This window comes from Eptesicus fuscus, chromosome 18, assembly GCF_027574615.1.
Source record: "Eptesicus fuscus isolate TK198812 chromosome 18, DD_ASM_mEF_20220401, whole genome shotgun sequence".
In the NCBI taxonomy this organism is placed as follows: Eukaryota; Metazoa; Chordata; class Mammalia; order Chiroptera; family Vespertilionidae; genus Eptesicus; species Eptesicus fuscus.
Window position 1 is genome coordinate 503,694 of NC_072490.1, and position 27,085 is coordinate 530,778.

The 27,085-nt window shown below is 56.7% G+C and overlaps 1 protein-coding gene across 3 annotated transcripts in view; it reads left to right on the forward strand.

Annotated features, from left to right (window-relative positions):
- The window catches only part of KLHL18 (kelch like family member 18), a 36,262-nt gene extending 9,638 nt beyond the window's left edge, over positions 1–26,624 (forward strand). The window contains exons 2-11 of one of the 3 annotated variants that reach the window (XM_054708181.1): positions 10,239–10,369; positions 13,085–13,225; positions 15,039–15,237; positions 16,514–16,674; positions 16,806–16,942; positions 18,329–18,566; positions 18,882–18,920; positions 21,246–21,350; positions 22,605–22,716; positions 23,316–26,624. In XM_054708181.1, the coding sequence (XP_054564156.1) occupies positions 10,239–10,369; positions 13,085–13,225; positions 15,039–15,237; positions 16,514–16,674; positions 16,806–16,942; positions 18,329–18,566; positions 18,882–18,920; positions 21,246–21,350; positions 22,605–22,716; positions 23,316–23,702 (1,650 nt within the window). In that variant the 3' untranslated portion in view covers positions 23,703–26,624. The remainder of the gene's footprint in view (positions 1–10,238; positions 10,370–13,084; positions 13,226–15,038; positions 15,238–16,513; positions 16,675–16,805; positions 16,943–18,328; positions 18,567–18,881; positions 18,921–21,245; positions 21,351–22,604; positions 22,717–23,315) is intronic. The other 2 variants (XM_028133876.2, XM_008155960.3) reach the window with 2 other exon arrangements.
- Positions 26,625–27,085: the final 461 nt, after the last annotated feature.

Sequence of the window (27,085 nt, forward strand, 5' to 3'; positions counted from 1 at the left end):
TCGACCATGAATTTGGTTGATACTTCTGTTATAGAGAAAGGGCAGATAGCGATATTAAAATATTTCTTCTAATTAATTTCCTTTCAATGTGCACGAATCCGTGCACTGGGCCACTAGTTCAGTGTGAAATGCCAGTGGTGATGCGTGCTGTGAAGAGAAATAAAGCAGGGTGGGGGCTGAGAGTGCTCTGAGGAGATGGGAGTGAGGTGAGAGTGTCCTGGAGCAGACCTGAGGGAAGTGTGCTCTAGAGCCTGAGGCAGGAGCAGATGTAGTATTTTGGGAAACAGCAAGCTGCTGATGTGATAAGAATCCCTTATCTGTGACTGCAGGCCATCACCGAGGCCTAAGTGCTCACCTGAAGGGAGGCAGTCATCTCTGTCTTCTCGAACCCCTCCAGGGGTGGTTACCTCTCCCTCTTCTGTTGTACTTTCACACACACACACACACACACACACACACACCCACACACCCCTCCCCCCCCCCCCCTCAGAGAAAAGTGGAAAGGCCGGAGTTGGGAGAGGGCCTGAAGCCCAGCATAGGTCATTGCATCGCGCAGTGTGACTGAGGAAATAGTTGTGAAGGAGTGACTGAATGAATGAAGACAGTAATTGTTCACTTACTGGTGAATGCAGGGGGGCTAGGGAGGGTACGTTTTTTATAGTCGGTGAGGCTATCACAGGAATTCAGGGAATTCACCGGCACCTTTCCCTGCTTCTCCCATCCTGGAGAGAGGATGCTAATGGGCAGAGCAAGAAAGACCACTTGGGGCTTGTTCTTTCGTGAGGCACTTGTGTTATTCTGCGTCACAGGGAAAGTAGAGGTTGGGACCTGGCGGGGGAGCAGGAAGTAGAACAGCTCCTCCGCTCTCGTGGTCTGTAAAGATGATCCTGCCCTGGGGGTAAAGCTTGTCTTTCCCGTCCATACCGTAGGCCCGGCGTCCTCAAACTGCAGCCCGCGGGCCACATGCGGGTGTTTTTGCCGTTTTGTTTTTTTACTTCAAAATAAGATACGTGCAGTGTGCATAGGAATTTGTTCATAGTTTTTTTTAAACTATAGTCCGGCCCTCCCACGGTCTGAGGGACAGTGAACTGGCCCCCTGTTTAAAAAGTTTGAGGACCCCTGTCGTAGGCTATCACTTGAAGTCAGCAAGGCATCTGGGAAGAGCCGGGGGTGAGCGGGTGCAGGGGTGGCAGGTGGTGACTGGGTTCCAGTAGGATTAAGGGAAGGACTGCTGACTTAACTGAGTCTCTGGTTATTCTAAGCTGCTCACAGAAATCCGTCAGCGCCATCTGTGAGATGTAAGCGGAGAAGCTTAAGGATGTCCTGCAGGTGCTGACCGCCGCTCCCGGGCCTCTTCTAGGACTGCCCGCTGTGTTCCTGATGCTCAGGCCCAGACGTAGCCCCTCTGGCTTGCTCCCCCGGCCGCCCACGGCCCCCTCTTCTGCCTCATGTTCTCCGATTTCTGGGCCTTGGCTCTAGGAGTCCTTTGGCGTGGAGTGTGCGCTAACATCTGCAGCAGAATCCTGCCCAAGCTTCAAGGCTCCTTTCCTACTTCTTTACTCGAGGGGAGAGAAGGGCCAAACACTCGCTCCTCTTCTCCTGGGCACTTGGCCTCGTGTCTGTTCAGCACTGCTTTGTGGGCCCCGTTTGTGCTCCTGCCTCCCTGCCCACCTGTGCGCTTCCGTGAGCCAGAGCCCTGTGCGTCGTCTGTCCTTGGCCCTGCTGTGAGCTCCCACTCTCCAAAGAGCATCTCCTCGTACCCTCCAGGTGCGGTTACTCTCTCCCTCCTCTGTTGCACCCTCACACACACACTTACTGCCGTTGCACCCGTAGCACCAGCATCGCCTGAGGTCCTGTTAGACATGCAGGCCCGGCCCCCCCTCAGACCTGCTGCAGGGGCTCTGGTGCCTCTTCCACGTGCCCAGGAGGTTTGGGAAGCGTTGCCTTAGCACTTCGCCCTCCTCCCCCCCCCCCCCCCCCCCCGCCCCACTGAACCGGGCCTAGATGTGCCTGAGTGTGTTCTCCTCCTCCATGTTGTGTTTCCGAAGCATGTGAAGCATGTATCTAGCACAGTTGTTGGCATGTGTCAGGCCTGGGACATGTTTGCTGAATTACCCTAAAGGGCCCCTGGCATGCGTTTGAGATGCTCCTTCAGCCAACCTGTTGTTGAAGTGCGTTTGCCTGTGCCTGGTGCACCCAGCTGTGAGGGGAAGTCAGCCCCTGTCCTGGGTATTTAAAGATTGGGGGGAGCTAGATACCCATCAATGACTTCTGAGACAAGGCAGAGTGTGGTAAGCTCTGATGCACAGCTGCCGCCGAGGCCTGAGGGAGCGCCGAAAGAATGGCAGTTACTTGCCGGGCAGAGTTTGCGGTGGTTTCACGGAGAGAGCATGTCTGGTGACCACCTTGTGGACAAAGAGGACTTTGACAGACAGACACTGGAGAAGAGGCATTCCTGCGGGGAGAGCCTACTCCAGGGCCAGGCATCAAAGTCCACGTACAGGAGGTCTCTTGAGCAAGGAAGACCTGGCAGTCAGGTGGGAGGTGTGGCTGGGAGCTGGGTTGGGTGCAGTCTGAGCTTCAGTTCTCATGGGGAAGGGTCTGGACTGGTAAGAAACCTCTGCAGATCACATGCTGTTTGGACAGCTAGGGGCTCAGTGGTTTCTGCAGACTCCACCCTCCTGTCTCACAACTGACTGATGTTGCTCTCCCATCAATGTTTCTCTCTCTCTCTCAAAGTCAGTAAAAACATATCCTTGGATGAGGGTTTAAAAAATACAATGAGCAGGGCATCATCGTGGTGGGAGAAAAGGAAGGGGGAGTTGTGGGAAAGAGCCTCAGGCAGGTAGGTCACTTACCTCAGTTATGACGGGAATTCAGATCGTGGGTTTGCTTCTCTCTATCCAAAGGAATGACAGCTTTTCCAAGAAAGTGAACTCTTAGGAATTCCACAAACGAGTCACAGTCAGAGGTACCTGCTGGCCATTCTGTGTGCACCTCAGCGTTCCTGTTCCCTCAGTGAAACTCTGTGCTTGCCGTGCGCCTTGCTACCTGGCCTGGGTTCCAGCACAAGGTGTTTGTACAAATGGGCCCCGTAACACCTTAGCTGAGTGGGGGCCTCGAGGCACCACACAGGCCCAGTCAGAGCTCAGAGAGGCAACGTTCAGTTTTAGCCCATTGACTAAGGCCAGCAAGGAAGACTCCCCTTTCCTGAACCCCCCAGGCCTTTGTCTGGACAGCAGTGATCAGAACTCTGGCGGGAATGGGCAGAACTAGCCTCAGCAAGACCAGTCACTTCAGAGCTCAGGTAATCGAACGGGAGAAGAGACAGGGTTGCTGATGGGCCTGGGGATTGAAATACTGCCAAGACTCTTTCCCTCAAGGGTCAGCACCCTCCTCCCACTGCAGGCCGGCTTATCCCTCATCGGGTGACGGAGCATCTGATGGCTCCTTGCTACCCTGGAGGGATTGTCCCGCTTCTTTCTTTGTCCTGCGAAAAGTCCCGAGCAAGGGTCTAATTGGCAGAGCGTAGGTCATGTGTTGGATAGTGTGGGAGCGCATTGACCACCAGGGGGCAGCTCCTGCGTTGAGTGTCTGCCCCCTGGTGGTCAGTTCATGTCATAGCGACCAGTCGTTCTGTCGCCTAGGCCCGTCCCTGGTCGGCAAACGCGGCTCATGCGGCTCTTTGGCCCCTTGAGTGTGGCTCTTGCACAAAATACCGCGGCCTGGGCGAGTCTATGTTGAAGAAGTGGCGTTAGAAGAAGTTTAAGTTTAAAAAATTTGGCTCTCAAAAGAAATTTCAATCGTTGTACTGTTGATATTTGGCTCTGTTGACTAATGAGTTTGCCGACCACTGGGCTAGGCTTTTAGATAGATAGATAGATAGATAGATAGATAGATAGATAGATAGATACTTAATAGCTATATATATTACACAGCTATATAGAGATATATATATCTAGGTAATAATTAGTGAATAATAATAGATTATTGTAATAATCCTCAAATATTATGGTTATTTGAACATTTACTGTACCTATTTCTGTAGGTAAGAAAAATTTAAAGGAAATAAGTAGGAACTCACAGTGCCTCCTACTCAGTACCTGACATTCTTTTCTAAACGTATTTATTTTTTTCTTTTCTAGATTTAACCAAGGGAACCTATGGTTCATTTTGAATATAACCTGTAGTGAAGCTGCTGTCTTTTTCTGTGGGGTTCCTTTATTTCACAGGAAATGGTTGATTTTCTCTGCTGCTATTGAAGGTGGAGGTGGATTTCAGTGACTATTTAGTGAGCTATTTACGGGCTGAACAAGATCCTCTTGCCCTCAAGGAGTAGGCAGTCCACTGGAGTAAAGACACAGGAACGCAGTCCCTGAGGCCGAGGCTTCGTCTCAGACGTGGAACCGCCCTTCTCGCCTGACATCTGATCAGATTTCGGTGGGAGTGGGAGCTGGGCTGCTCTGGCCTTGTGCTCGGTGGTTGCTCAGTAAGGTGGCGGGTTGGTTGGGACCCAGGTAGGAAGATGGGTGCTTCAAGGCCTCACCTCCTCCATTTCTGATGGACGAGGCTGCATGACTTGCCAAAGCCAATTATCATTTAAACTCCATGGGCTGGAGGGAGGAATGGAGAAGGAGAAGAATGGTGTGACGGTGACTAAGAAGCCGAAGGTTGAAACAGGCACATTGTTGGTGGCGGGCCCAGGCACGCCATTCATGGCCTCAGCCCAAATTCCTCTACTGCAGGCTTAGCTCATCTCCTTTTCGAAAGGAGCAGACATTTTGTAAACAACACGATCTCAGTTGAATTCCTCAGGACAGACAGTGCCTCCTAGGTCAGCAGAGAAAGTCTGTGAAATCAGCAGAAGATCCGGTGTGATGTGGGCTGGCATGGGCTGGGTTGAGGGTCATAGGTAAGCGACCAGTCCTCTCTGGAGAATGTGCTCACGGCGCTCTTCGTAATGTTTGTTCCCTGTGAGTCTAGAGCAGAGGCAGCAACTTTTTCTGCCAGCGGGCAGAAGCAAGTTATTTTTAGAACCTGCACCCTGGGTATGTGCCCTGACCGGGAATCTAACCGGCCACCTCTCACTGCTGGGACGACGCTCGACAACTGAGCCACACTGGCCAGGGCAGAGGTTGTCTTTGCCGGTGCCCGGTCACTGTTCCAGTACGCAGCTGTGCCAGTCGGTGGACATGTCTGCGTTCCAATAAAACTGTATACGGACACTGAAGTTTGGGTTTCCTGGCGCTTTCGCATGTCATGGATCTGTCTTCTTCGATTTCCCACCATATAAAAGTCAGGCGCTGCACGAAGCCAAGAGGCAGGCCAGGTTTGGGCCCCTAGACCGTAGTGTGCAGACCCTTTTCTGAAGGTCTTAAAAATGACTTCTGCAAAGTTCTGATTTTGAGGACATTTACTTTAAAAAGCAGTCAGATAGCACTGAATGTGTGTCGTGCACTGTTTTAAATGTCTTATAGATGTTACCTAATTTCATCCTCAGAATAACCCCCAAGAGAAGGGCTCTTTACCTGATTTTGCAAATGTGTACCTTGAGGCACAGAGAGGTTGAGTAACTAGCCCAGGGTCACAGGTAGTAGATGGCAGAACCCGGGTTTGAACCCAGGCAATTTAGCTCCACAGTATCTGTTCTTACTACCATGACATGTGGTCTCCCTGAAAGCATTCACAATTATTGACTTCTAACCTAAAGGAACGTTAGAGATTAATTCACTCCTGCTGCGTCTCCGTCAGAGACTCTTTCTTACACACCAGCTTCATGGCCGTTAGGATTCAGATTTGTGCTCAGGAAATTACGGATGATCCTCATTGTGCACTTTCAGCATCGCTCGTGACTGCCTACCCACCGCCCCCAAGGGTGCTCTGCCTGCACAGGCTGAGCACCTGGCTGCTCACTTCCTGTTTTGTGTGTGCTCTCGGTGAGCCTTGAGGCAGGGGCAGTAGCATCGGAATGTTCCCATCAGGAAGAAATCTGTTCGGCACCTTGGCTTTCCTTGGGAACACCTGTCTCAGATGACTCCCGCTCAGATTTGGCCCCGCTGCTCTTCCTGCTTGCAGCAGCCGCGGCTGAATCTTGAGCCACACTTGGCCTGTGATAGGGAACAGACTTGGTGGTGTCATGCTACACCGTCCCTGTTGATCCAAAGATACCACCAGGGCAGGGCTAGGAACGGAAAGTTTCCCCGTCTCTCCAAGGAAGAATGGGAAGAGGTGTGTGTGTGTGTGTGTGTGTGTGTGTGTGTGTGTGTGTGTAAGAGAGAGAGGGAGAGAGAGGGAGAGAGGAGGGAACATGTTAGAAGTTAGGTAGACAGTAAGGTGCTCAGGACTTCTGGGACCTTTTGCTCAGTTACAGTCTTAGACCCTACTAGCTGTTTAACTTTTGCGTGCCACAGGGGTCCTGCATAGTTATTGCCAGGCACCCCCAAATCCACGTGTGCACCACAGATCTTTCACTTGTGTATAGTTACTTTTCAAATGTATGTAGATGTCATCAAATCAAAAGGAAAAGCTCACTCGGCCGGAGTGGCTCAGTGGTTGAGCGTCAGCTTATGAACCTGGAGGTCATGGTTCAATTCCCAAACAGGGCACATGTCTGCGTTGTGGGATGTGCAGGAGGCGGCCAATCAATGATTCTCTCTCATCATTTATGTTTCTCCCTCTCCCTTCCTCTCTGAAATCAATAAAAATATATTTTTTAAAAAAGGAAAACAACTATATATATAAAAAAGGAAAAAGCTTTACTGAATTTGTGTTAAGCTCTTGTTAGCACAACTACTACCTGCTGAGCAACCACATCCAGTTCAAGCCCCTCATATGCAGATGGGAACCCTGAGGCTTGGGGTGAAAGGGAGAGTTGCCTTCGGTTGCAGCAGGGAATGCTGTCAGTTCGTTTGCATGTGCCATGACCTTATGCTTTGTCCCCTGGGGCGGTCACAGAGGGAGAGATTGGCACGTATTTGACCTTTAATACTATGCTGTACGTACTAATATGTCTAATAGGGTGATTTATTACAATAACGTTTTCCAGTATTTATAATGCTTATCTTGAGAATCAGTCAACTAATGAATTAATTGATTCCTATATTCCTTGCCCTGCCCCCGTAAATAAAATCCTGTATTCCAACCTGGAAACCTGAAGCGTGGTGAAATTGGGCAACTTGCTTCTGTCTGGAATAGAGCTGGCCCTGAAACTCCTGAGCTTTTATCTTTGGTCCAGGTTCTGTTCATCAGACTGAACTGTGAAGATGGCAGTTGTTTCTATCTTAGTCCTCTATTGCATTTGCTCTCAGCTGGGTGCAACGGAACTTTTTTAATCCTCACCCGAGGATATGTTGTTGTTGTTTTTTTCACATAATAGTTATTTAACTTTTGGGCAAGTTACCTAACTTCTAAGTCTTGGTTTACTGCCATTCATAGCAGAGGACTAAAATGAGAAAATACAATGGGAACTCAATAAATGACCATCTCATTTTTCTTAAGTGACATTTAAAAAAACTGGGATTGTAAATGAGGGCATTTGGTGTTTTTAAAGCTTTTCACAAAAGTGTAGGAGCCCAGACTGTAGAATTGGAAGGTCCCTTAATCGTTTTAGAACCAGTGAAGGACTCCCTCAAACACTCTTATTCTTTAAACTAAAATCCGCTTCCTTTAGGCCTGCCCTCCTTCGTGTGACAGGCATTCTAGGATCTGAGACAGCTGTTGTGCCCCCCGCTCCTAAATCATCTTTTCCGACTAACTCTCCTTTAGCTATTCCTCAGAAGATGAATCATTTTCCCTTTCCCATCTTGGTCTCCCTCTTCTGTTAAAGACAGACTTGAATGAACACGGAATTCAGCGGTCATCTGACTAGCCTGTCTTCTTTGTGCTGAGCTCTCTTGGGAACCAGGTCACCCAGTTCCCAGCACATGCAGCTTGTTCTGTGTATTTTTCCACTTTCTAGATGAGAAATAAATACGTAGCAGTTGAACATGGCAAGTTGAACACACATTTTAACATCCATCCCCTCCTGTGATATCATTAAAATGATAATAAAGGGAGAAAAGGTATCAGCAAATGAGCAATTGATGGCATGCTAAAGGCAAAAAGCATGTGCGATGAACTCAGTGGGCCAGAGGAACCGAAAGTGCCTGCTGGGGAGAAACTAAGAGAGAGGGTTATAACGGGAACCTGGACTAGCTCCAGAGCTGAAGGAACCAACACCGAAACAGGAAGGTTAGTGGAAAGCCTGTGAAAAGCAATCAGATGCCCACAGTCCCTCCCGCACTCTCAGGGGGCGGGGCCTCTAGGCTTAGATGTTGAAACAGAGGCACACGAAGCTTTGGAGATGGGGTGCCTGGAGCAAAACGAACACAGGCCTCCAAGACAGAGTCCTCTAGTGAACACGGGGCATCCCTCACCCGTTTCCAGGGCCCCTCTCGCAGTCACTCCCGCACGAGTCGGTCCCCCTCCGAAAGCCAGCCCCAGGGAGGGCGCTAAGGACGTGCTGCTTCTAGGGTCCCCACAAAAATGGCCTGTCTCACCTGTCACCCCATGTGACGTGTGGAAACCCCTTTCACGTCCCGTGTGGTTCAGGGTTCGGGTTCAGGAGAAGGCCGCACACAAATGAAAAGAGACCAGAAAAGCATTAATTGGGGAAACGGGGGCCAGGCGGAAGCCCAAGAGAGGGCTACTGCTCGCTCCGGCCTTGCCAGCCTTTCATTAAGATCAAGATTATGGGATACACCCATACCCCCTCCAATCATAGCCAATCAGCGACCTTACTTAAAACTAACAGGTGGAGGCTGCTTCAACTACCAATGTCTAGTGATTAGATCTGACCCTTCAGAGCAATTAAGGTTGATGAGCCCTCCGGATTCCCTCTCCATTAATAAAACTATGATCGGCTTCGGGCAGTGACGACCTTACGCTGACAAGCCTAGGACCCCCCCCCCCCACTCCGTGCACGCATGTGCACACACACACACACACACAGCTTTCCAACAGCTTCTAAAAGTATGAGCAGTTGACCAAACCACGAGATGTTTAGAGCAAGCCTCTAGCATAACAGACAGGCCACCGTGGACGGGGGCGGGAGAATGCTGAGGAAGAGTGACGGCGGGAGGAAGAGGAGACCATTTACCGTGTCGTGAGAGATTAGGGAAAATATTACAGTCATGAATTGTGGACAGTGTAGTTTTTAAAAAGAAAAAGGAAGCTTCAGGAAAGAAAGACCTCTTAGAGGTTGAGAATGGGATAGCCAGTGTTCGGTTTCAGAAGCGCCTGGGTCACAGTTTGCAGGACACCCTGCTTAGAACCTCCACCAGAGCGGCCCAGCGAGGGGGTGGACGAGGCGGATAGACGGGCCCCAGCTGGGACTCTGGGACGAAGGTGACAGAGGTGAGATGAGGTCTGCTGAGAGTTGGCTCGTGTGAAGCTTGGTGGCGGCGAGAGCAGCCAGTGCTTCGGGGCATGTTGATGGGGAGCTCCTCACGCAGCGCCCGCCCCGAAGGGAGCGTCCTCCGGCAGGTCGGCAGGTCGCTGGAAGCACTGGTAGAACTCCTTCGGCTCCGGCTCCGGCTCCGGCTCCGGCTCCGGCTCCGGCTCCAGCCGGCTTTGATACAAATCAGAGCTCGCCCTGTGGCTGAGCGCCGGGGCCACCCAGCTCCAGTCCCAGCGCTGCTGCCGGGCTCGTTGCCCTAAGAGGCGCTCTGGGCTCCGTGGGGTCTACCACAGGCTGGTTCGTACCCAAGGACGCCCCAACTTTTGCACCCTCTGTGCCGTCTCTGCCTTGATCCCCACATGTGCCCCATGTTTGGTCTCGTTGCTCCTCGTCTCTTCCTGTCACTAAGTACTTGCTCACAAGGAGCCTGCTGTTAGGGGCTTCAGGGTGCGTGGCCCGTGTGTCTGTCCTCTGCCTTCCGGTAAAACTGGCATCGGGATTAAGTGTTAGGGAAGTCAGGTCTGGGGTTGGGGAGTCGGGAGGGGTGCAGTGGAGACGGGCACGTACGGAAAGCTGCCGCGTGGAGCACTCGGGCTCGCATGTCGGAACCCTGGTGAATGTGCTGTTGACATGTCCCATGACTGAGGACTCTGCATGGGAACACTCGGGGTCTCCATGATGATCACGAGGTGGGTGCCTTCGCTGCCATCCCAGCAGGGGCGGGGTCAGCGTAGAAGGGCATGTTGGGGTCTTTGTATTTGCCTTCCTCCATATCTCTCTTTGTGTTTTACTTCGCCCGCAGATTGGGGACCACAAATTCAGCGCTCACCGAATCGTCCTAGCAGCCTCCATCCCGTACTTCCACGCGATGTTCACCAATGACATGATGGAGTGCAAGCAGGACGAGATTGTGATGCAGGGAATGGACCCCAGGTACAGCGCTCCTCCTCCAGGTCTCCCAGCTGCTTCCCTGCGCAGTTCTGTCTGGTGCTGGTGCCTGGTATCCCCGGGGGCCCGCAGCAGGACACGGCATCTACAGCTCCGCCCTGTGTACGCTCCCCCCGTGCACGCACAGCTCTGTGCGTGGCGATCAGTAAACAAGTTAGGCCCTTCGCCCCTGGCCTGAGACGGGGTGAAAGTGAAGCATCTGCTGTGTTTTGCTCTGTTAGCGTGCACATTTAATAGGCAGTAGAGTCCAAGATATATTTTTTGTCTGGGACAGGTACAGAGGTGGGGTTTGTCATTCTCTGTACTACTCTGTGCTGGCCGTGTGAGCTGGCACACTTTTTAAGTAAGAGCCTGTCCTCGGGCTGGAGCAGTGCCATCCGTCAGCACTTCCTGTGTGACGGGACTGTCCTGCTGCCCTCGCCAGACGGGAGCCACGAGCCATGAGCCACGTGTGGCTGTGAGCACTCGAAATGTGACTAGGGACAGAAGAACTGAATTCTAAATGGTATTTCATTTCAGTTCGTTTAAAGGTCATGTTAAATGCCTACGTGTGGCTGGTGTTATTTGGAGCAACTCAGGTCTAGAAGGTGGCAGAGATCGTAGCGGTTTGACGGGTGAGAATACTGAAGCCCGAGGGGGTCAGGCTCAAAGGTGGTCCCGCCCAAACATCTCCATCTGAAGCCGCCATAGCAAAGCGGGGTGGGCCCACGTGTCGCGGTGCCGGGTGAGAAGTTCTCCCCTAGAGGAACTTGGGGCAGGTGCAGCCCAGGAACCCCCGAGACCCCATCCTTCAGGTGCTCATTAAGTTGGCCTCACATCTAGTGTCACTTAGCACTGGGCACTCTTTATAGAAATACTCCCGGATTTCTGTCTAAAGACTTTACGTAAACACTAGAGGCCCAGTGCACAAATTCGTGCACCAGTGGGGTCCCTTGGCCTGGCCTGCAGTATTGGGCCAAAACTGGCTCTGCGACATCCCCCAAGGGGTCCTGGATTGCAAGAGGGTGCAGGCCAGGCCAAGGGACCCCACCCGTGCACAATCTGGGCCAGGGAGGGGGGACTGGAGGAGGGCTCCAGGGTGTGTCTGGTGGTCTCGCTCAGTCCAGATCATCCGGACCCTAGCAGCAAGCTAACCTAATGGTCAGAGTGTCTGCCCCCTGGTGGTCAGTGCCCATCATAGCGAGTGGTTAAACAGCCTTAGCATATCATGAGCATATTACGCTTTGGTTGAACGGACAACCAGACACTTAGCGTATTAGGCTTTTATTATATAGGATGCTCCATAGCATGCCTTTTTGGGCCTTGAAGGAAAAAGGCATGTTTGTGTCACTTAAAAGATTTTGCTGCAGATCTGTGAATTGAGGCTGTGTGTGTAACCTGGCTGTATCTCGGAGTGCCCTGCACACCTACTGTGTGCCTGTCATTGGTCTGGGTCTGGGAATGCAGCAGCAGGCACGACGCACAAGGTTGCACAGGGCGATGACGTTCTTGTGGGGAGAAACAATAAACGACCAGTGACTCCATTGGCCAGTAGCCTGCCATTTGCTGCCTAACCTCACGAGGTGGAAATGGAGGGGAGAGGGCTGGGAACCTGTGGCGCCCTCTGCTGATTGAGGGTCCCGGCCCAGTGCCGGAGAGGGTTTGTAACCACGCATGGCAGAGGGCTCAGGCCAGGGACTTGTAGGACGCACACAGAGGGGGGTCTCAGGGCAGTTGCACTCTCTTCTCCGAGGTCTGTGTCGGAAGGAGCCGTGCTGATCGCCACACACAGTCAGGCGCTTCCTTTCGCAGGCCGCCGAGCACCTGTGTGTGTGCCGAGGCTGGCCTGAGGGGTGACACGGAAGCACCTCTCCTGCGCCGACTCCAGCGGTGGGATCTGGTGATAGACAGGTACACGCGTGAGCTGGCCGGGAAGTGAACGTGATGTCAGGAAAGCAAAGCAGAGCGAATGCGGTGGGGCTGTGTATGTCGGGGAGTCGGGAAGGCCTCTGTGACGAGTGAGGGAGGGAGCCGTCTGGGGGACGAGCCCTCCAAGAGAGGGAGCAGCCCGTGCAGAGGCCCTGAGGTGAGAGTGAGGGGACAGAGTGGAAGGTGACGAGGGCGTGCAGGTGGAGGAGCCAGGCCACCTGCAGTCCCAGAGGTGGGATTTGGATTTTCCTCTCAGTGCATCGCGAGAGAGAAGAAAAAGTTGGAATTCTCATTCTGGAAATTTATCCCAAAGAAGTAATAGTCCAGAACCATTATTTATAACGGCAGTAAGATGGTATTACACCGGGTAATAAAGGAAACGAGCATACCTTCTGGAACACTCTATAGCAGCCACTAAGGACGAGACGTGAAGGCAGTGTAGCAACACGGAAAGGGCCTCATGAAGCTTAAGGAGGTTTATGCCACTTCTGCAAAGAGGGTGAAATGGGCCCAGGAAGCTGGCACCATGGACCTGCTCAGTAGTGACATGTGGGTCCTTGCTTTCTCTTTTTAAACGTTTCTGTCACAAAACTATTTGGGCAACACAGACAAGAAGCAGGACGAGTCTGGCTCTGGGGAAGAATGGTCCGTTCAGTAGGCTCTCCAAGGGCATGGATCTCATGGCTGTTAGGGTGGGGCCCGTCCGTCCCCAGGCAGAACTGCCCGCCCACTTAGGGCCGCGTCTCCTGGGCAAAGACCCATCTCTAAAGAACATCTTCCTCTTCCCTCTAGCGCCCTGGAGGCTCTCATCAACTTTGCCTACAACGGCCACCTCGCTATTGACCAGCAAAATGTCCAGTCGTTGCTGATGGGGGCGAGCTTCCTGCAGCTGCAGAGCATCAAGGATGCCTGCTGCACGTTCCTCCAAGAACGGTGAGGGCGTGGGCCGGCCTGGGGGGAGTGTGACCTCTTCGTTTCTGGAACCCCTGCCAGTTCGCCGAGTCTTCGGGGCACAGAGTGTTAGGAAGAAGAGAGCAGAGGGTACTCTGCAGAAGCGACCTTTCTTGAAAGCAGTGTCAGGCGGTGCCCGGCCCTGTGGGTTGAACCCCTGAGGAACATGGTTTACGGAGCCCTGCCTGCTCTCTCCCTGGGCCTGACCTGTTCCTCTTCTCCTGGTCCTCCCTCCCCAAGCTGACCAGCTGCTAATTGACAGCTGCTAATTGACCGTTCTCACCCAGCTGGTTTAGTCGGTGCTCCCTGTCCGCTCCACTGACATCTCCTTGGTTTAGCTCCTTCCCCTCCTGGCCGTCGCCATCTTTGTTCCCCTTCCGCTCTTTAGGAGCCCACCCAGATGTCACCTCCTGGGATTTTCTGTCCCTTGTATGCTCCTCTAGGGGAGGACTATGGGCTCACTCTGTCCTACCTGTGCCCAGCACTTGACAATGACCTTTTGATGACTGAGCAGATAAAAAGTCCCCTTCTCTTTCCCCCCCCCGCCCCCCAGAAGCAGCTTTTAACCATGGAGGCTTGGACATGAGGGTCAGTGCTGGGCTGCACACAGGCAGGGGGAGCCCAGAACCAAGCACTCTCAGGGCCTGGTCTGCTCCTGACAACTCTGACCACCAGGTTCCTCCCGTCTCAGATCTGCCCTCTGGGCCTCCTCCCTCTTAGAGCCGACCTCTCCCTCTCACCTCCTCCTAGCATCTCGCCCGCGTTCCAGGGACCTGGTGGACGAAGCAACCCAGTTCACTTAGCTCTGGCCGCCCCTGCTAGCCACACCTGCCCGGTGGCGCTCCTGGACGCCCTGAGCACGGCTGTGTGCAGCTGGTCTTGGTGACCCAGGCAGCGCGGCCTAACATGGGGCTCTCCTGGGTGCGGGCGGGGTGCGTGGTTTCCTGGTGAGGTCGGTGGGCCTGTTCCGGTTTGGCAGGTGGAGACCCCGCAGGCCCCGAGCTTGGCTGGAGCCTGCCCTGGGGTGCCTTCTGGGCAGGCTGGAGGGCTGCACGTCGGGCTTGGGGCAGACACTGTCTTTCCTACTCGTTTGTAAGCTGCTTAGGGACGCAGACGGGATTTAGTTTATGTTCCCAGGAATGGGGAGAATGCTGAGTAGGCACTCGGAAGGATGAAGTGGCCAGCCTCACCGGGACAACAGCTCCACCTAGGGGCTGTGGCGGGCATCGCTGTCACACTGGATCCAGGCCCTGTTACAGGGTAGTGTCCCTAAAACATGCTTAGAAAAGGGCTTTTAGACCAGAGCCGCTTTTCATGCCCCAGTGATAAGTCCTTTATCACTTCTCTGAGCCTCATTTCCATCTGAGAAGGACAGCCACGGCTGCTCTGCACATGTGCGCAGGCCTGGCGAACGCTGGCTCCGTGGTGATGGCTGCCTGGGTGCTGTTCTGGAGGCCTAACCAGCTGGACCCATCGGGCTCCTTCTGTGTAAACATAGAGACATGTAGGTCCTGAGGTTGGAGCGTCACTTCTCCTCGGGCCTTAAGCTCTCATCTGCGCCTTCAGTGCCGAGGTGCCCGCTCAGCCAAGGTGCCGGCAGCCGAGGGAAAGAGACGGTTTCCAGCGCCTGTTCTCTTCGCTCCTCTTCCGAGAGCTGCTCCCCACCCAGACGCACGGAGCACCAGGCCCCGAGCAGAACCCGAGGGGAAGCCTGCCTCCAGTTTCTGTCTTCACAAGCGAGTCCGAGAGACAGCTGATGGCTCATTACTTTTGCCATTTTTTTCTTATGCAAAAGGCTTCACCCCAAAAATTGCCTGGGTGTGCGCCAGTTTGCGGAGACGATGATGTGCGCTGTGCTGTACGACGCGGCCAACAGCTTCGTCCACCAGCACTTCGTGGAGGTGTCCGTGTCGGAGGAGTTCCTGGGCCTGCCCCTGGAGGACGTGCTGGAGCTGGTGTCTCGGGACGAGCTGAACGTCACGTCCGAGGAGCAGGTCTGTGGCGCGGGGCAGGCTGCCCGCCACGTGGGCTGCTGCTCTTCCTAGTCTTCCCTTCTTTTTAACAAAATGGAGATCGTGAGATGTACACAGTTGTTTATGATGGGTTTGTTGTATTGTATCATTATGCATTTTTCACAAAAACTTTGTGCGTTTTATTTTAAATATATTTTTATTGGTTTCAGAGAGGAGGGAGAGGGAGAGAGAGAGAGAAACATCAATGATGAGAGAGAATCATTGATTGGCTGCCTCCTGCACACCCCCCACTGGGAATCAAGCTCACAACCCGGGCTTGTGCTCTTAACCGGAATCAAACTCGGGGACCCTTCAGTCCGCAGGCCAACCTCTATCCACTGAGCCCAACCAGCCAGGGCCTTTCTGCGTTTTAGTGTCTAAACTACATCCCATTGCGTCCTTATTCTCGGAGGTCCGGGTTATTTCCAGTCTTCGCTGTGAGAACTCACGCAGTGGGGAACCGGGAATAAGCCTAGCTCACTTGCTGAAAGCGTCTTTTTCTAAACAAGAGTTGAGCCTTGGAGCAGTTGCCAGTGGGAAATATGAAGTCAAGAGGGGTTTGTTTTGTTAAAATGAGAGAAATTATAGTGCAGTTTGACTGCTGGTGGGATTTCCAGCAGAGAGGGAGACTTGGCAGTGACGGAGAGCAGAGGGTGATTGCTGGGCTGGTGTCCCAGGGAGGGTGAGGAGGGACACACTTGGCACAAGGGGTGCGTCTTTGACAGGAGGGCAGGCCCCTCAGGGCCCACCCAGATGCCGGGCAGACGGGCGGGAAGGGAGAGGCTGGTAATTCCATGCACATTTGCTTCTGACTTGTTCCCGCTCCTTGGGAACCTGGCCCTGGAGCCAGACCTTAGGAAAGGGGAGCGGGTTGAGATGACGAGGAGGAGATGAGGGGCATGCGAGGTGAAGGGGCAGTGTGGGGGGGGCCAGCCTGCCTGGGGGGGCGGGTAGGGGCAGGAGCGCAAGAAGGAGGGTGAACGGCTTTGTTGCGATACGGAAAGGCACCACTGACGGGTGTCCATCGGGAAGTCTCAGTGAGAGCCGGGAACTGTCGTGGTCACCCAGGCTCGCGTTCCGAGACGGAACCCCACGGGGGAGTCGAGAGAAGACAGTGGCTTCAGGAGACAAGTGGGGACGATGGAGCGGCCCCGGGACTGCCTCAGCAGAGGGAGGGGAGGGCCTCAGGTCGGGGGTGCAGGGATGTGGCCTCTGACTGGGAAGAGTCGCCGCCAGAGCGTCCACTCTGTCTCTGCAGGTCTTTGAAGCCGCGTTGGCCTGGGTCAGATACGACCGGGAGCAGCGGGGGCCCTGCCTGCCCGAGCTGCTGTCCAATATCCGGCTGCCCCTCTGCCGGCCCCAGTTCCTGTCGGACCGAGTGCAGCAGGAGGACCTGGTGCGATGCTGCCACAAGTGCCGGTGAGCAGGGTGGGGCTGCCAGGATGCTGCCGAGGCCCCTGTGGGTGCAGGTGGGGGGCCAGGCCTGGAAGTGGGAGTGTGAACCCCACGGGGAGGATGCCTGCTGGCCTAGCATCTCGCACTCATTCCAGGGACCTGGTGGACGAAGCAAAGGACTATCACCTCATGCCAGAGCGCCGGCCCCACCTGCCAGCTTTCCGAACGCGGCCTCGCTGCTGCACGTCCATCGCTGGGCTCATCTACGCCGTGGGAGGCCTCAACTCAGCAGGTACCTTGCAGCTCCCCCTCGCGGAGCCCTGCCTTGCACTCCGAGGGTGAGGGAGCACCCAACAGCCTCGCCTGCCCTCTGGTCCCTCTCCTGCGTGCGACCCCTCTGGCCCATCTCGATTTTATTTCATTGTTCTGCAGTGAAAGCATGTCAGGTGTTAAGACCATTGATCAGAATATTGGAGCTGAAGAGGCCTTTAGAAATCCTGAGGCCTGACCCCTCTCCTTCCCAGTGGGAACTGAGGCCCGTGAACTTCCACTGTGCTCACAGTTGGTTTTGGCCGAGCAGGGACTGGAACGTGGGTCCTGACTCCTGAGCCAGAACTCTCTCTGATACCCGCTGGCCATGGAGGGGCTCAGCCCTTGATAGGACATAGTCAGAGACCCAGCTCTGACCCCAGGCTGACTGATCCCATTTGGTCATATGGATCCCTGGGGTTCGACTGCGAGAATGTCACCATAAGCAGGACAGACACGCAGTGTCTGCCACGGTCAGCAATCCGCTCAGTCCTGTGAGCACCCGCTTCACAGTCCGGGTGCCAACGGCAGCTCTCGTATCACAGTCTAGGTTTTGGGGAAGTTCCGTGGGCCCCGCCCTGCCGTGCCCGGGCTCCATCGCAGGGCAGGAGGGATTTAGTCGGGAGGCAGGACACCTGGGTCCGGGGAAGTGCAGTGACAGGGAGTGGTCATCTCGGGTGCGAGGGCCAGGCCTGGCCACAGTGCCAGCCAGGTCTGTGGGAGGTGGGGTGGGGGGCAGTCCGAGCAGCTTTGTTTTTGATTGAAAGTTAATGAGGGGTAGGCACTAGTCTGACCTCTAAGTTCTCAGCTAGTAACCTGTCGTGTGGCAGGTGCTAAGTGCCAGAGCAGGATAAAACGTGGCAATTATTTTATTTGATCCTCACAAAGGCCTGAAGAAAAGGGAAGGCTGAGTACCACCCCTGCTGCCGAGCACTTAGCACGCTGGAGCTATGCCAGGTCACTGGCGGGTCACCCCCTGACCTCAGGCAGCTCTGCCCTCAGGAGTGCCTTCCCCGGGGAGAGCAGAGGACGGGACCCCAAGCCACTTGCCCCAGGTCCAGGCTAGCGAGTAAAAGCGGGCACTGGAACTCTCCCGGGGCGTGCCTCCTGCTTGGGGGGATCTGCATCCACCTGCCTTCACTTTGCCGTTAGCAGGTGGAGCCCATGGTAAGATGGCCCTCTCTCGGAAATAATGCCTCGATCTGATTCTCGTTTTCCTTCAAGATGGAGGTTTGAGGTTATCAGGGCTGAAACTTCTTAGTGGGCCCTTCCGGCTTGAAGAGCCGATAGAGCCAAGTTAAACATCCCCTATAATCAGTACCCAACAGCTGTGATCAAACGAGGGGGGTCATTTGTTTAATGTGAGTAGCAAATTTTTATGCAGGTGATTCCCTGAACGTGGTGGAAGTGTTCGACCCCCTCGCCAATCGCTGGGAGAAGTGCCATCCCATGACGACCGCCCGCAGCCGCGTCGGCGTGGCTGTGGTGAACGGGCTGCTCTATGCCATCGGGGGCTACGATGGCCAGCTGCGGCTGAGCACCGTGGAGGTCTACAACCCAGAGACGGACACGTGGGCCCGGGCGGGGAGCATGAACAGCAAGAGAAGGTACCCGCAGGCACACACGCGGCATCTGGGGACCGAGCTGGGTGAGCAGGGGCTCCCGCGGCTCCTCCAGTGGGAGTGGCTCCATCTGCCACGGGAAAACGCCTGCCTCGTCCTCCGAGGATCTCGGGGACGGGAGGGGAGGCACGGACAGGCGGAAGCTGTTACTTACGCGCCCGGTGAGGCCTGAGGATGTGCGGTGAAGATAGAGCGGACCGGCGGCTGGGAGAGGTCAGGGAGGTGGGGCTAACGGGACTCGCAGGACAAGGAGTGGTGAGAGGAAATGCGAGGTGTTTCCTTTTCCCTTTCTTTCCCCAGGGCCCCGGCAGGCCTGTGCTTTCACTGCCCGGGGAGCATGTGAGCAGCCATGCTCTCCACCTCAGGGCCCCCCAGGCCTGAGCGCCTAGGGCTGGGAGGTAGACCAAGCTCACGCCTCTCACATCCCTCCGCCACGCTCGCCTGCTCACCCTTCCTGGACAAGCACCAGCTAGTGCCCGTCTCACCTGCCAGTGCTGAGGTGACAGGCGCCCTTCCTCCCGTCGACGCGAGTGACGCGTGTGGAGTGTTTACGTGGCCGGGTGTGTGTGTGTGTGTGTGTGTGTGTGTGTGGTTGTGGAGCTGGACAGTTCTTCACTCTCCTGCCCTCGGTGAGGCCACGTGGGATCGGGTTCCAAAGGGAACCCGATGCTTCTCTTCCAGAACCGAGGGAGGAGAGGAAAGCAGTCCTCGGCCACAGCCACTTACCCGATCGCACACGTGTCACTCTTACACGCTGAGCTTCCTGGACCTGTTCCCGACTCGGGGGGGAAAGTTACACGAATGCTTTTCCAAAAGCAGCAGTTTAAAGCCCCTGCACCAGTGGCTCTCTAAGGGCCTAAGTGTTTGCCTCCCAGGCCGCTTTGTCCGGCTATGCCTGGGGCTTTCTACTTGTAAGATCATGTGACCACACCAAGATCATGTGGCTGCATGTGTGGTGAGGAAGAAGGGTCAGCATGCAAGTTCTTCGCCACATGCATGTGTCACGCCATGGTGCACATGTCCCACCACCATCAGTGTCAGCGCGTGGCCTCGAGCCAGAGGAGCGGCCTTATTGCACCAGCTAGACCAGCTTCACAAAGGGCCCCAGCAGGTTTGTGGGAGGAAAAGTGTGTCCGCAAGGCCCGCCCCCCGAGGCGGCGAGTAAGCTAATGCCCTCGTGTTCTCCCACCGTCGCCCCCTCGGCTCCCTGGCAGCCGTGGGTCCCTGGCAGCTCTGTGGCCTCGAGGGACTGCTCTGCGCCCAGCCGTGGCTGCCTATTGCTGTGACGGCAGCCACTGCCCCCGTGTCTGTTGGCACCGCTGCTTCCCGGCTCTCAGGCCACGGGTGGGAGGGTGTCTGGAGGGGGGGCCTGGGGCTCGTTTCCCGGCTGTGGGTGCCCTGCTCTTCGTAGTGGATCCCCTTCGGTCACAGGCTGCCTTACCCTGTCCTCGGTCACTTCCCAGCTGGCCTCCCCCTCGGCCCCGTCCTGCCAATGGTGACAAGCCCTCCTGCCGCCATTCCTTCCCTCCTCCAGCTGTGCAGGCTGCTTCCGGAGCCTTCTCACGGACTCTAGGCCACACCGACCAGCATTTCCCCTGACCTCCTCCTTCTTGTCTTTACCGCTGAGGTGGTAGTTCATCTCACGGTGTGGCACCTCTTACTTCTCATGTTCTTGTTGGACTTCCGTGTTGTTACTCGTGTCCCCTCTGAAAGGACAGTGGCAGGTCCCGTGAGTGTGTGACCCTCCCACATCCTTGCCCAAGGCAAGTCCTCTTCCGCGTTCAGGCGCTCAGGGCTCTGTGACCCGGCCCGTGGCCTCGCGCGGACGCTCTCGTTTGCTGTGCAGTTGAGCCTGTTGTCAGACGCCAGGATTTACCGAGAACCTCCTCCAGCTTCGGTGAACACAGGAGTCGGCAGCTAGGCGTTTGTCGTTGACCGAGGCTCCGTGCGGACAGATTACATGGTTGCACCAGGTCCTGGGTCCTTGGTGCTGGGGAGCTGGCACTGCGAACCGCCCGGAGGGGGCTGGTCTCACTCACCTCTGAGCTCGCCTCTCTGGGCAGCTGGGGAGGAGCTGCCCGATGGTGTGTGACGATTGGTGCTGCTTCCGGGGGGGCCTGGGGGACGTGCAGGCCTAGGGTACCTGACACCTGTCCTAACGCGCAGCTGCAGGGGCTGTTCCCTCCCCCCTGCGGCAGATCAGGGCCATGCAGGGCCGTGTGTGCAATGAAAACACACCTGTCGAACTTGGTAGTGAGTTGAATGGGAGGAACATGCCAAGGGCCTGTATGTACAAGCACCTCACACAACACTGTCAGGTTCACTGAGGAAGTGTGGGGCTGGAGAGTCATCTTGCTGAGGGATCAGGTGGCTTTTGAAGAGGAGAGCAAGGAATCTGACCAGGACCGTACAGTCCATTTGACCATGAGCACAGCCAGCGGGGGTCGGGCATGTGAGACGATTCAGGCCTGCGGAATGGGGAAGGGAGGAAACCGCAGTCGGGATGAGAGACGGGGAGCCCAGGGCCGCGTCGTCCCTCAGTTCTCACCTGGACTTACCACGCCCTGGTTTAGGCTGCCCTCGAGGAGGCGGTGGTGGGTGGGTCTATGTCTCGGGTGCAGGAAGGCGGCCGGAGCTGAGGCCACCTGGCTGACTGTCTTTCAGCGCCATGGGGACGGTCGTGCTGGACGGGCAGATCTACGTCTGTGGGGGCTACGACGGCAACTCTTCCCTCAACTCTGTGGAGACCTACTCGCCCGAGACAGACAAGTAAGGACTCGGCCTCCCGGCCCCTGGGCTGGCTGAACGGGGTCAGCGGTTAGAACTGAGCTGAGGTCGGGCTCAGGGCGGAGCTATGCTGCCTGTTAGCCCGCAGTGCCTGCGGCCCGTAGCCCTTAGTGACCTGCCTTCCGAGGGAGCGGTCGGAAAAGACCCTGGAAACGGCCCAGTCAGCGTCCGGAGGGAAATGCAGGCAGAGGGCGAGGAGCAGGTGCGCAGACTCCTAACGCGGCAGGGTGATGGGGGTGTAAGGGACAGGTCTGTTTACCTCATTTATGTGACACCTGGCCCCTCTTGTGGAATTATCAGCCCCAATTTTTTCATTTTGGTGTTTGAATTTTCTCATGTTATGTAATAAAACATCAGCACATTAGTGGGGTGGATTCATCGGTGCTTTTAAGCCAGTACCTCCTTCATTTAATCTGTTATGTATCGGCAGCAAGGAGGGCATCTAAGCCTGTTAGGTAGCACCGTCGGCTGGGCCCCGGGTGCCACAGTCGTCCACTCGGGGCCTTGCCTGCAGTCCTGGGTGCAGCGTGGGGAGAGGCAGGGCCAAGCCATGGCAGATCTGGGGGTGCTCAGGAGGCAGGGAGGCAGCAGGAGGGGTCTCGGAGGTTAGACTGCCCGTGGGGTCAGGCGCGGGTGTGGCTGCTGCATGGCCGGGCACGGAGCCGGCGAGTGGACCAGGACCAAGTGGTAAGGAACCACATTAGGGAGCATGAACTCTGCCTCGAGGAAGCATTGGGGAGCCCCTGGGGCGTGCTGCTCAGGGTCCCAGTGAGCGAGGCCTGAACGCCAGGTCCCTGTAAGGAGGCTGCTGCAGTGGTTCAGGGGAGGCCAGAGCCAGGGCATGGGGACAAGCAATGCCCAGGAGCAAACCAGCAGGAATTGGCTGCCACAAGAAGGGGGAAGATGAGGGAGAAGAGGCCATAAAGCTGCTGTTCACCAGGACAGCCACTAGGGACGGGGCCCATGGAAAAGACCTGGGAGTGCAGGGAGGAGCAGACCTGGAGAAGCAGGGCCAGGGCCTGCTGATGTGAGCGCCTCAGAGGGTCAGAGACAGCTGCGGGCCTGAGGCTGGGGAGCGGCCTCGCTGGGGAGGGCCGCCCAGGTGCTGGGAGGTGGCTGAGAGGTGGGTGCCCGGGGCGGGAGGGAGCACAGTGCAGAGCCCCAGCCTTCTAAGGCTCCTGGGAGGGCAGGGACCCCGATCTCACGGTGCTCCTTCTGCTTTGGCTCTTCCTGAAGGTGGACAGTGGTGACCCCGATGAGCTCCAATCGCAGTGCTGCCGGGGTCACGGTCTTCGAGGGCAGGATATATGTGTCCGGCGGCCATGACGGTCTGCAGATCTTCAACAGCGTGAGTCTGGGCTCTCCTGGGCTGGGGCACCTGCTCCTCCATCTTTGAGAGCGACTGGGAAAGGCAGTTCCCTGGGAACACGCTAGCCTTCCCGTCGCTGGGCGAGGCATCGCCTAGGGAGGTTTCGGGCCACCCACGGGAGGCAGAGTGCAGCCCCCTTCAGTCTCAGGGAGAGCCGCGTGCGCCTGGTGAGAGTGCTGCCCCACGTAGGCCGGTGACGCGTAGGCCGGTGACGGGCAGCGTGGCCTTGCAGGCAGCTGCGTGCTTCGGCACAACTTGTTGGGAAGAAAACCTCAGCGGCTGTTCACTGTGGTTGGTTCCGAGCCGCTCAGTGCTGGCCGGGCTCAGGGGACCCGCCGCATCTGCTGTCCCCCCGCAGAGCAGCCTGAAGTACAGACGGAAGTCGGCTAGGCTCTGCCCTGTCGCTGTAAACCCAGGAGCAGGGGTGCCCCCGAGGAGATGGCGTCAGAGCCAGGCACGCCCTGCGAACTCTCCGTCCCTGGGCCCCCTGGAGTCTGACGCCATGTGGGCCACGGTGCCCGAGCCACGGCGGCCTGAGCCTCGGCTGACCGCCGTGCCTGGGCCTCTCCCCGCTGCAGGTGGAGCACTACAACCACCACACGGCCACCTGGCACCCCGCGGCGGGCATGCTCAACAAGCGCTGCCGGCACGGGGCCGCCTCCCTGGGGAGCAAGATGTTCGTCTGTGGCGGCTACGACGGCTCCGGCTTCCTCAGCGGCGCCGAGGTGTACAGCGCCGCGGCCGACCAGTGGTGCCTCATCGTCCCCATGCTCACGCGCCGGAGCCGCGTCTCCCTGGTGGCCAGCTGTGGGCGCCTCTACGCTGTGGGGGGCTATGACGGACAGTCGAACCTCAGCTCCGTGGAGATGTACGACCCGGAGACGGACTGCTGGACGTTCGTGGCCCCCATGGCGTGCCACGAGGGCGGGGTCGGGGTGGGCTGCATTCCTCTCCTCGCCGTCTAAGGCGCAGGGTGGGACGTGGTGGGGTCGGGAGCAGGTACCAGCGTGGGCACTTCCTTCCAGGGCATCCCGCCCGGAGAGGTGGGGACCAACAGGCAGGGCGCAGGTGAGCCGAGGTGCGGTTTCCGGGCGCTCGGTCCTCCCTCGGCGTGCTGCCCTGCGCCCTCTGAGTCCAGGGCCCCGAGATGCACGGCCTGGGCAGGTGCCTCGACCTCACAGCTGGTGCCAGCGGCTGCTGTGGTCACACGCACAGGCCCGTCCAAGCCCAGCTCCCCGGCCTTGGCTCCGTGCCAGCCTGGCAGGAGGCCTCCATCTGACAGGCAGCCGCAGGGGCCACGCCTTGGAAGTGGTTGTGGCTGGGAGAGGAGGACCCTCCGAGAGTTCTAGCTGCCTGTGGAGACGCGGCCTGCAGGGGGCTCGCTCCAGGCGCCTCCTTCTGTCCGTCCGGGCAGAGGCCTTGTCCTCGTCCTGGGTGAGCAGGGAGCACGGAAGCTCTCCTGTCTGCTGTTGGGTTCCAGTGGGTCTTTTCATCTTATTCAGGAGAAACAGAAGGAAAAATAGATACTTGAAAGAAACTGGAAAGAAAAATACCTTTTTTTAAGTAAACATTTTTTGCAAGAAGAAAACGTTAAAAAAGACACTAAAAGGAAATCATGTATTTAAACAGAAAACCACCCAACATATAGAGGGTGGTGACCGCTCCCACATTCGGATCCGGGTCCTGAGCCTCGCACAGCACGCAGGGTTCCCTCTGGCCCCCTCGTGTCGAATCCGCGCACTCGACTGGCCCTGTCGCAAGGTGCTCCAAGGTTGTCATCACACCCATCGTCGGAGGACTCTTCACCGCAGGCTTAGTGCGTCGGCTGAGCTCCCGCAGCTCCTGCAGGGGGAGCACCCGGCTGGTTGCTGGAGGCTCCCGGTGCCCCTGTGGTCACGCACGGCCGCCCTGGCTCACTCTCACCCCCCTCCCCGCCTTTCACTCCTTCCTTATTCCACCAGCAGGAAGCAGTCGGTCTGGCCAGACTCTCGCTCGCCCGTCTGTTGTTCCTACTAGAGGCTCGCGGTGAAGCTGGTGGGGCTCCCTGACTGCCTCTGGAGCCAGCGAGGACTCGGTCCGGTGGCCTTGCCCGCCCTGCCCACCCACTGCTGCTGCGCCCACTGCCGCCCAGGGGCCTGGCCTCCCTGCGCCCTCGGCAGCCTGACCAGCAGGCGGGCCTCGACTCCGCGCAGAGCCGGCTCTCCGAAGTGAAGCATCCAGGCCAGAGGACTCTTGCCCCTGCAAAGAACACACTTTCTAGTCCTTCCCCTCACCTGAGCAAAGGGCTCCGGAGGACACTCCGTGCTCCCTCCCCTCCTCCCTGACGGGACCTTCGCAGGAGGACCCCTGGGTCCCCGCACAGGGCAGTGGGCCGTCCTTCAGCTGCTGCTCCAGGGAGACCAGAGGGCAGTCACTCAGTGCGGGACGGGCCTCGGGCCCGTCTCCCCGGCGGCCTCGGGTCCGCCGGTGCCTGCCCGGGAGGCCCAGGAGCCTGGCGGGGAGCAGTGTGGGGCCGGAGTCGTCTTCCGCCTGAGGCCGCGAGGTTTGCCGGGAGAGCGGTCGCCAGGTGTCCGGAGGGAATACCCTTGTACCTGCCACTTGGGCACTGGGTCTCTGTGACAAGCACTTGAAAAGGATTTTTTTTAACGACGACAATCCATACAGCTGAGCTGAGCCTAGGGCAGCTCTGATACCCCGCCCTCTCGTTTGCCCTCGGGGTGGCCTCGGGAGGTGGTCTGCTTTCCTGGTGTAGAGGGATGTGCAGGGCTCGTCCGATTCTCATCAGCCCCTTCTTCTGTGGACTTGAAGTAGCCCTGACAAGCCTGGATGGTGACGGCGCTAAGAACCGGACAGTGGACCAAGGAGGGGGCCTGGCCGGTCCTTAGGATGCTGGCCCAGAGGCTGCCACTGGGAGTGGATCATTTCCCGCGACCTGCTGCCCTAGTAGTGGCCTTCCCGCGTCCCTCCCACCTCCCAGGCGACGTTGCACGGCCGCCTGAGAGCGCTTCCAGGAGAGGGAGCCAGGGCCTGGACCGGCTCAGCACACGTGCACACACCCAGGTTTACACGCTCAGTCAGCCCCTCCGTCTGGGGGGTGTTTGCAAACAGCTGGTCTGCCCTTTGGTGCCGGCGCCTTTTCAGTTCGGGGAGAAGAGCCGTCACCCCAGAGGCTGTGGGAGGTGCTTTCCAGGAGGCTGCACAGCTACTGTGCCAGGGCCTGGGGTCTAGCCCAGCCCGGAGCAGCAGACTGCGACCTGTGTCCTGGGGCATTTCCCCTTCAAAGCCTGAGTTCATCTGCGATCAAAGCCACGAGGGGAGCTGAAGACCAGCCCTTGGCTCGGCCACAAGATGGGAGTAGGGAGAGCTGCTCCTCCGGCCCCCCATGCTGCTTCCCAGAAAACCCGTCCTTGTTCATGGAGCGACGTCCTCTGTGTGAGAAACCAGAGAAATAAAGAGCACACTTCTCTCGTCTCGCCCTGCCCTGATTTCTTTCTTAAATTCTATTAGAAGTAAATCATATTTTTATTGTGATTCGTTGAAAAAACAGAACAAAGTAAAAATATGCCTGTGAAAATAAGGAAAAAGCCAGATATAGCAAAAGCAGTCTTTGGAAAGACGTGTATTTATACGAATGGGTTCTGGTGAAAACGGTGCAGGAGACGTGCGCAGTGTGTAGCATGCGTGCTCCGGTCCCGATCACCGCTCTCTGGGGTGGCCCTCCACGCGCTGCCACCGGACTCCGGGCAAAACCTCCCGCTCCCTGTTCCTACTCTAGGCCAGAGGTGCGTAGCTTTGGTGCACGTAAGTCACTGGAACATTCTTTCGTTTATTTTTTTATTGAATTTATTGAGGTGAAATTGGCTAATAAAGCTGGGTTTCAGGGTACACTACAACATGGGTGTATTGTATGGCGTCCACCACCCCAGGTCCGGCCTCCGTCCATCACCATCCTCTCCCGTTCCCTCTCCAACTGCACGGGAAGTTCTCCGACCACAGACTTCTTTGTGGGCCCCTCCCCGAAAGACGATTCCGCTTCCACTTCTCCACGCGCAGCCACATTCCAGACCTGCCTTCCTGGAACCCTGGTTGCTGGGCCGCGGACTAAGAAACTTCACACTTTCCCAGAAGTCCGCGTCTGGTCGGGCTCACCCACTTGTAGTGACACACAGCCGGCAGCGTTCCGTGTTCGGTTTTTGGAAGGGGGTGCCCGTTCCACGCACACCCACCAGCACGTGTTTCACACACAAACACGCTGACTCCCACGTGGCCGCCACAGCAGCCCCAGAGAAGGCAGCGTGGCTTGTGTGGGCATCAAGAACCTGCATCGGACGACTCGGCAACCGACCTG